Source organism: Rhipicephalus microplus, chromosome X, assembly GCF_043290135.1.
Source record: "Rhipicephalus microplus isolate Deutch F79 chromosome X, USDA_Rmic, whole genome shotgun sequence".
NCBI classification, from domain to species: Eukaryota; Metazoa; Arthropoda; class Arachnida; order Ixodida; family Ixodidae; genus Rhipicephalus; species Rhipicephalus microplus.
Genome location: NC_134710.1, coordinates 252,134,804 through 252,143,960, shown reverse-complemented (window position 1 = coordinate 252,143,960; position 9,157 = coordinate 252,134,804). Strand labels below are relative to the sequence as shown.

Sequence of the window (9,157 nt, the reverse complement as noted above, 5' to 3'; positions counted from 1 at the left end):
GCCATGAGAAAGCAGATGCGAGCGCCGTCTCTACGCAGAGCAGGTCACTGTATATCATAGATAGTCTGCAGTGATTCTCGAAAAGCGCACCGTCCTTTTTAGTCGAGTGGCGGCGCAGTGCTTAACGCTGTTAAGTGAAGGACGAAATTCAAGTGGAGAGGCGTTTGTGATTACAGGGGTCTGGCTCACTCACATACACGACATACGATAAAAACACAACGTATTGAGGTTCCACACTGCCAAACACATTCCCGTTTAACTTCAACACCTATCCTGTATGTTTCATGCACGGAGCAAGAAATACAGTAGGGGAAACTTCGGGTCGGCGCCAGCGTAAGCACGCTCCGCGATAACGTCACCCTGGGAGAGGAGGTCGGTAAACGTGCGTGTAGTGCAAGAAGGTTAAAAAAAAAAACTTCTGGAGTGGAAGCGCCTGCCCTCTGGTGACGCCGACGGCCGCCATGTTGCTCCAGGCAAAAAACGTGCCGTCGGTCGTTTGGGCCCCCGCCGTTCGCGCCACTAAACAACAGTTGTCGCGTTTGTCCCTCGTTCTTTTGTTCTGTGCGGATTTTGTGCAGTTCTAAAGGAAGTTGACACGATTCCGGACGTTATGGTGAGCTCGTGTGTCGCCTTCGGCTGCACTAATCGTGCGAAGCAGAAGCCAGGAATCACTTTTCACGTGTAAGTACGCGGGAAAAAGCGCTTTCAATCGCTTGTCTCCTTCGGCGCGCTACCTCATTCGAGAAGCGCCGTTTCAGCTGAAAACTTACTTTCATTAGCATTTTTCAGCTGGCGAGTAGAAGTTGAATAACCTATTTTGTGCGTGTGGTACCGCAGGTTTCCGAAAGACAAGACGCTGCGTGACGCATGGCAGCGTGCTGTTCGGAGGGATGGCCGGGAGCCTAAGAATGCGGACGTTCTCTGCTCGGAGCACTTTGAAGCCAACTGCTTTGACAGGATGGGCCAAACGACCAGACTGCGACCAGGGAGCATTCCTACCATTTTTCCTGCGTTCCCTGCGCATCTCCAGAAACCAGTGAGTACCATCACGAATGTACATTTTTGTTACGGTAAATAGGCTATAGATTTCCGAATGTGTAGGCACAGTTTTTCGTTTCCTACGTGCTGTTCAAAATCACACCACTCTCTGACAAAGTGCACGTCACGTACACTTACTTGTCCAACTTTTTTTTTCACTGTGCGTGCATAAATACGGGCACGCTAAACTTCCGCACCGAAACTTTAAAAAGATCCCCGAGGTAGTAATCCCGTTTCTAGTCAGTCTAAGCAGTGGGTGGGACCATTCTACCCGGCTTCTGAACTTTGGAGCATAACTGATTTTTTTTTCTTGCAAGCGAAAAGAAAGCGAGAGGCCCCTAAGTGTCGGACTGCGCTGTCACCTGTCGTCAGTGCTGAGGCAGCGGTTGAAATGCCATCTGAGCCTTCTTCGCCGGCGAAGGATTGGTACCGTTCCAAGGCAGAGGAGTCTGCACAAGAGGTTCTCCAACTAAAGAAGAAAGTTAAGACACTGCAGCAATCCAAAAGAAGGCTAAGCAAGCGGTGTGATGCGTCAGAAAATTTGATCAAGGAGCTAAAAGAGAGGAAACTTTTGTCAGAAAAAGGCCTTGAGGTCTTTGAAGCAACTTTCTCGCCTGAAATTCAACAGCTTCTTGTCCGAGCCCATGAAAAAACAAACAAGATGTACCCCCCAGAGCTACGTGCATTCGCACTCACTCTGCACTACTACTCTGCGGCAGCGTATGAGTATGTGCGGTCGAAATTTAACAACGCTTTGCCTTCGTAACGTACGTTGCGTGAGTGGTACAAATCTGTAAATGGCGATCCGGGTTTTACCTCTGAGGCTTTTGATTTTATTAAAAATTTAGCCAAAAGCCAGGACAAGCCCCTGATCGCAGCACTCATGATGGATGACATGGCCATCAAAAAACATGTTGAGCTTGTTGGGAAGAAAGTGGTAGGCTACATCGATCTTGGAACCGGTATCTTCGATGATAGCCTGCCCGAAGCAACAAATTTTTGCGTTTTTATGCTGGTCGGCATGAATATGCGACTAAAAATACCTCTGGGGTATTTCTTCATCGAGTCTCTTTCTGGATCTGAAAGAGCTGCACTAACACAAGAATGTCTGTCGAGACTCCCGTCAATAGATGTTGAAGTAGCATCATTAACATTTGATGGTGCCACCTCGAACTTCACTATGGCTCGGTGCCTAGGGGCTGATCTCAAGTACAGCTCCCCTAAATTTGACACAAGCTTTAACAGTTCAACAGAACAAACAGATTCTCCAAACAAGGTGTCTGTAATTCTAGATGCATGTCACATGCTAAAGCTTATCCGAAACTGCCCAGGGTCTGTAGACCACCTTGTTGACCTGAATGGATCAAAAGTCAGGTGGTCCTTTATTGAAGAACTCGAGAAGTTGCAACGGGATGAGGGACTACACTTAGGGAACAGGCTGACAAGAGCTCATATTGAGTGGGCAAAACAAAAGATGAAAGTTCGCCTTGCCGTGCAAACGCTCAGTTCATCTGTGGCAGACGCACTCGACTTTTGCGAGTCCACGTTAAAGCTTCCGCAATTCAAAGGCGCACATGCTACGGCTGAATTCATACGAATTTTTGACCGTCTTTTAGGGGCGAAGCTCCTTGGGGCGTGGGCTGTGCGTCCCCTGTAGCCTGTATGTAGCCACCTCTAGTTTAGTTCTTGCAGTGTTCACTAGATGGCGGTACCGTCCCCTGTATGTAACCACCTCTAGTTTAGTTCTTGCAGTGTTCACTAGATGGCGGTACCGTCTCCTGTATGTAGCCACGTCTCGTATAGTTCTTGTAGTGTTTACTATATGGTGGTACTTGTAGCTAATGATAAAAAGATGCAAGATGTTATAAACTAGAAAGCGGTACTTGTAGTTGATGAAAGACGCGAGATCTTATAAAATAGGAATGATGTCACATATGGCGCGTGTCATTGGTTGAAGGCAATCGTTCGATTTAGTGCGGTGACGTACGCTAGGGGGAGCGATGTAATAAAATCGAGTGGGCAAAATGTACAGAGGATTCATGGTTTACCAGGTTTACCTCCGGAGCTTCGCCCACTCATCATCATTCACTTCGTGGATATGGCGGAATATTTTTTTGATGTCCTCAACTCAAGAAACCCGTTTGGCAGGTCGTACAAGGCAGCTCTGCGAAAGGCAAATGAGGCGTCCATGAGGACCTTTTTTGAGAAGGCTGAATTGTACATAACAAAACTCAAGGACGCAAAAGAAAAACCAGTGATCGAGAGCCTCAAGAAAACCGGATTTGTGGGACTCCTGATCTGTATGCGCAGTGTCACAGCACTCTTCGATAGGCTTGTGGCAACAGGGAAGCTGCAGTACTTGCTCATCCACGAAATGTCTCAAGACCACCTGGAAACATTTTTTGGTTGCGTAAGAGGAAAGGGCGGCTATAACAACAACCCCACTGCCTGCCAGTTTATAGCTGCCTACAAGCGTCTTCTTATTAGAACAGAGGTCGCATCATCAGAGGCTGGAAACTGTTCTCGGGATATTGTGACTGTTCTCTGTCCCTCAAGTGACGTAAGCCTTGTTGAGTCACCAACGTCTCTGGCGTCATTAAGACGATCATCACTGTTGCAGCCACCCGACGATGATAACGATTGCACCCAGCGAGTGGACTTCCCCACAAGCCTTTCGCCTGTTGTCGGCGCAGTAGTGCCATATATAGCAGGATTTGTGGCACGGAAAGTCTATGGTGGCACATCTTGCGATGAATGCTGCTCTGCACTGCTCTCTAGTGAGCTGCCACCACTAACAGCTGTGAAAACAAATGGTGGTCTGGTGGCGCCATCGAAAGACGTCTTGAAGATCTGCCACACTGTGGAGAAAGGGCTTCGTGCCCTACAGGTTCAATGTAAGGACCTAAAATCGTTGCATGCAAACAGTGATCGCCTCATGGTAGAGGTGTTAACGGAGGTGTTTGAACAAGCATTATTTTCTGAGTTAGAGCCTCATTTGTTGGACTGCGATCCACTCGACAATCACATCTACGTTTTGGCGAAAAAGATTGCCAACCTGTATATAACAATCAGGCTTCACCACATTTCCAAAGAAATCAACCGCAAGAACTGGCGCAGTGCGGTACGAACCCAGCTGACAAGGACTATTATATTTAAAAATCTGTAAGGTACAGATGAGAACCAGCGTTGAAGAAAGCGGAGCAGCTGGTATATTCTATATTTTTTGCAATTTTAGTGTGTTGTTATAGAGTTGCCTGATATAACCTGCGTTTTGGGAATCAGGCCGTATTTGTGTGAATTGTTTCTGTTTTATTGTATGTGCTTTTGGAAATTGTATAAAGCCTTGAATGAATAAAAACTTATATACCCCTGTGTTGCTTCCACCGTGAGCCTCATTTCGAGAATGGCAAGCGAATCCACACTTACAGCAGCTAACTGTTGTAATGCATATTCGCTAATACGTAATCGCGTACGGCTCACGTGTAATATCGTAACTGACGGCTTTGTACAGATCTTGTTTATCTAACACGAAGAAAAAAAATGCGAGTGAATTTAATTACACTAAGTGCCCCGTTTCATTCAAAAAAGCCGCCACGGAAGCACGCTGGATACGTTATCTGCGCTCTCTCTTGCCTGGAGCAAGATGGCCGCCAACCGGTTTCCCCGGCTTCACCCGCTTGCGTAGGCGTGAATAGGGGACCTCCACTCCAGAAGTTTTTTTTTAAACCTCCTTGGTGTAGTGATCCTTGCAGTGACGAACAGAACTCTTCGTTTTCCGCCACGGGAGGAGAGAGCACGCGCCCGCGGTATCCGAAGCACCCGAGTGTTGTCTGCGACACCAGCCTCTCACTGACTCCATTATGCTGCTGGATACAGCTATTAAAGTTGTTCACCGGCGCGTTTTGCCAAAACAAAACGAAGCATGTACAGCGTCTTACTGTCAGCATTTTTATTTGTATATGTTAAATCAGATGCTCTTCGGACATCCAAAGGAATGAATTGGTATAATCACACACAAAAAACAGACCATCTGTAATTGTAGCTATAGGCGCGTGCTTAAAATCACTCATTGTGTAGCTTGAGAATATGTTTTGCTCGTTTTTCAATATAACAGTGTCATACACAACTACTGCGCGCAAAAGAAAGATATTGATGAAGCACAATTGAGCAGACGGCAGTTCATTTGAACAGAACAGTGGTGACTGCTTCGAGCTGTGAATCAATTCTGCGTCAAAAAAAAATCAAATTTTGAAAGCTCCGTCTGACCAAGAACAACAATATTGGGCGAGGGCTATATAAAGAGGTTTCGCAGCGGAATGGTTGACAGCCGCGACACTACACTAAGTTTGAATTTACAGACATCCGTGAGCAGCCAAACATCTTGTGACTCGCTGAAGCGGCACCTTAAAATATTGAGTGGAAGCTTTACTTACTCGTGCCTAGAATTGAAGCCAAGAACTGGTTGCAATATTGCAAAGATTACCCATAAAAGCAGCTCCACGCGGGAGCCTAGAGGAAACTGTTCACGAGTGAGAAGTAGTCGGCGAATATTTTAACCATTTATAAACTTCAAGTGCTTCAAGGTATGCTAGATCACGAAAGAAGCATGGTTTTCAGTTTTCCGTGTTTGGTTGTTGCAGCTTGGCATGAACGATAGGTTCTCGGGAAGTTCCAACATAATAGAATCTTCGGAAAAGAGCAGACAGATTAAAAATGTTTTTTTTCTGTTTTTTGTTTCAACTTTTAAATATTTCTATATGCGAAAAGGTCCCCCTGCATGTTTTCTTATTAGCGCATATTGTATGCCACGTTCCCACAACTAGTGTTTCTTCCCTCCCATGCGAAGGTGAAGGAGTGCAAGCAAATCTGTTGAGTGCTTCTGGACAGCTTCGGGAAACTATCGCGGTATGTTCTCTTTGCCAAGGCGCTCTCGCTAACTTAGCGTGAACTCGTCGTTGCAATTTTCCCTCTCGTTTAGCGAGCGTATCTAAGCTATGCTCTATTACACTGAAGAGCGAGAGTAAGCGTGCAAAAAGACGACAAGAGCGGGCTCTACGCTTCTCACGTCTGTTGCTCCGGTGCGGCAGTTTGGCTGCGATTCTGTAGGTGGTGCTGTCACGACATTTGATTTGAGCAGGAAATCGCCAAGAAAAGGATCTATGATAGTTCTCGGGGTAGTTCTCTACTCTTTGATACCAGCACGGGAGTATTGCGAACCAAGACTTATCGGGCGAAATACGAACGAGTAGACACGGTAAGCAGTGCATGTAGAGAGGAGGAGGAAACTCTCGAACACTTATAATGTTCTGTAAAGGACTTCACCCTATAGTTCAGGATGATGGTGCGAAATTTTTCAAGCACTGGGGTTCAAGGGACAGGGAGGGCAAAATAGACTTTAAGCTGGTAGAATTAACTAGAAGGAGGTCATATAGTTGGTAGCTAAAATAAAAGCACGAGTGAAAACTAAATCTTTCACTGCAAAGTACCAGCCCCGCCGCTCAGCTGCTGGTACTCAGCTGCTGGTACTCAAGGTACTCAGCTGCTGACCCGCAGGTCGCAGGATTGAATCCCGGCTGTGGCGGCTGCATTTCCCATTGAGGTGGAAACATTGTAGGCCCACGTGCTCAGATTTGGGAGCGTGTTGAAAAAACCCAGGTAGTCAAAATTTCCGGAGCCGTCCACTACAGTATCTGTCATAACCATATGGTGGTTTCGGGAAGTTAAACCCCACATATCAATCAATAAACTGCAAACTACCAGTCTTCAAATTCACAGTTTAAAAGGTGAAAAAACTCAATTGTAGTTTTTGGTTCACTAAGTATTACAGCTAGGTGGTGTTAGTCGCCGTCCAATCTAAAGGGTACAACCGTATCAATCCATTTATTCATCCATCCGCCACCCTGCAGATCGCGGGATTGAAGCCGGGCTGCAGCGAATGCATCTCCAATATAGACGGAAATGTTGTAGGCCCGTGTGTTCAGATTTGGGCGCACGTTAAAGAACCCCAAGTGGTCAAAATTTCCGGAATCCTCCACTACGGCGTCTCTCAAATTCATATGGTGGTTTTGGGACGTTAAACCCTACATATCAATCAATCAATCCATCCGCTGCTTCGTGGGGTGACACAATCACGGCGCGGAAAGGAGCCAAGTTTTCCTTCCTGTCTATTCTTCCTCCGTGGTTTGATGTGACGCTTGCGCCTTTTCTAGCGGTGCTCGTTTGATTGCTTCTTATTTTTCTTTCTGTTCTAGCGAGGCCTTTCCAGTGACAGTATCTGGGACGGCGTCTCTGCCATTGTTGACACTTTCGACGCTGATAAAGTGTCATCACATTCAACTGGTCATTTCTTGTTCTTTGCCAGGATGCCCACGTCGTGGCTTGAGCCTGGCTGACTGACTCACTTACCGTTTCACTCTTAGTTGATTGAGGTCGTTTAGCTACAGCTCCAACTGCCCGGCACGTTTTCTCGTCCAGGATGATGACGTCCATGTTGTCCTTTCTTTGCACCACAGCTCCAACTTTCACTCAGGTGAAATACTTCTCCTCCGCTGTATCTCCTCCGCTGTATCTCGTGGTTGCTGCGTTGACATTCTCCTCCGCTGTATCTCGTGGTTGCTGCGTTGACGAGGGCTGCATCTTCGGGTTTCCCCCCAAACTTTCTGGATTATTGGCCCTGGTGCTTTATCGACCGTACAAATAATGAGGTCGTACAGGGGGTAGTCATGCGCAGGGCAGTAAATTTCTCACTGAAGTAAGGTGTCTAAACCTATATCTCACCTTCAGGAAGCATCCGAACCGAACTGACAACTATGCAAACCTTCCTTGTTTTGCCTGTTAGCTCGCTGTCACGCCCTAAATTCTTCCGCACGATAACTGTGGAGCTTTATGTGTCTTTTAACGCTTTTACCTTCCTTTTCGCAGTTTTTCTAGGCAGCTTTGGCATTCCCGTCCTTACACCTGTTTGGCACATTGTCATGACAGAACCCACAATAGGAAGTCTCTTGCCGCTTTTCAGCTCCACAAATATGTCACTGACGTCTTCATCGTCATATTTCGGTTGCGCATGCATACAGGCTACTTGGTGGGGTTTACTTGCTTCGGTACGACACGTGTCTGCCTTTTGCCCATTCCGACAACATTTAAAACATTTCGTTACACTGCGACGCGCGAAGTTAGTCCGGCAACTGTTAGCGCGACGACTCACATGATTAAATAGAAATCATCGCGTAACACTCTCCGGTACATGCTTCGTTTCTTCGGGTGCCGATTTTCTCATATCTTCGGGACTTTCTTTTGTGACCCTGTATAGATCGTGCCACCTTGTGCTTCAAAAAATTGATCGGCCAATATGAGCATGTCTTCAAGCGACATAGCTTTCCTCTCTTTCAAGTACAGTGACAGGATGGGGTGGCAACTGATTAAAAATTTCTCTCTCTCTAACAAGGAGCTCTCTAAGCTCACCGTACTCCTGTACTGTCTCTAAAAACACCCTCTAAATGCCATAATAATGTATTAGTCGAGTGGCGTACCGCATGCGGTCTCACCATAAGTGGGCTTTCCCGCCCGAAATCTGTCTCGGAAGCCCCCCCCCCCCCCGCCTCCACAGTGATTTTGAGTCGCTTGAATAAAGCAGCTTCCACTTTTGAATAGGCAGCAGCATCAGTTGGCGTCAGTCTTCTGTACACACTGAGCGCTTCGCCACTCAAACAAGCAGTCGAAAAAGTCGCTCATTCGTGCTCCGGCCAATTCTGGCTCCTAGCAATAGTATCAAACCTGTGAAGGTACGCATCAAGGTCCTCCTTCCTGTCATCGAACGCTACGAGCAGTTTGCTTGGATTCAAGCGGAAGCTATTATCTGCCCTTTCGCTGCTTTTGACTCTAGGCTGGACAGAAGTTTCACTTCACTGCTGCAAACGGAGCTGTTTGCGTACTATTTCGAGCTGTCACTGCTTTTTCCTCTGAATGATCTGCACTTGCATCTCCCTCTCTTGCGCTTCTCTTTCTTCTTTCGCCCTGTCTGCTGCCAGCCTTTGTTCAGCTCAACTGTTATTTCCTCCCGCAACTACCACTCCTTCCCCTCTTTTTCTTCTTTCAGCCTCTTAGTTGCCAACCTTTCTTT

At 46.8% G+C, this 9,157-nt stretch overlaps 1 protein-coding gene across 1 annotated transcript; it reads left to right on the top strand.

Annotated features, from left to right (window-relative positions):
- Positions 1 to 410: 410 nt before the first annotated feature.
- Positions 411 to 7,430, top strand: LOC142775217 (THAP domain-containing protein 6-like). Its single transcript, XM_075876571.1, has 3 exons — positions 411 to 681; positions 838 to 1,036; positions 7,290 to 7,430. The coding sequence occupies exons 1-3, from the start codon at positions 611 to 613 to the stop codon at positions 7,428 to 7,430; spliced, it is 411 nt and encodes a 136-aa protein (XP_075732686.1). The 5' UTR covers positions 411 to 610.
- Positions 7,431 to 9,157: the final 1,727 nt, after the last annotated feature.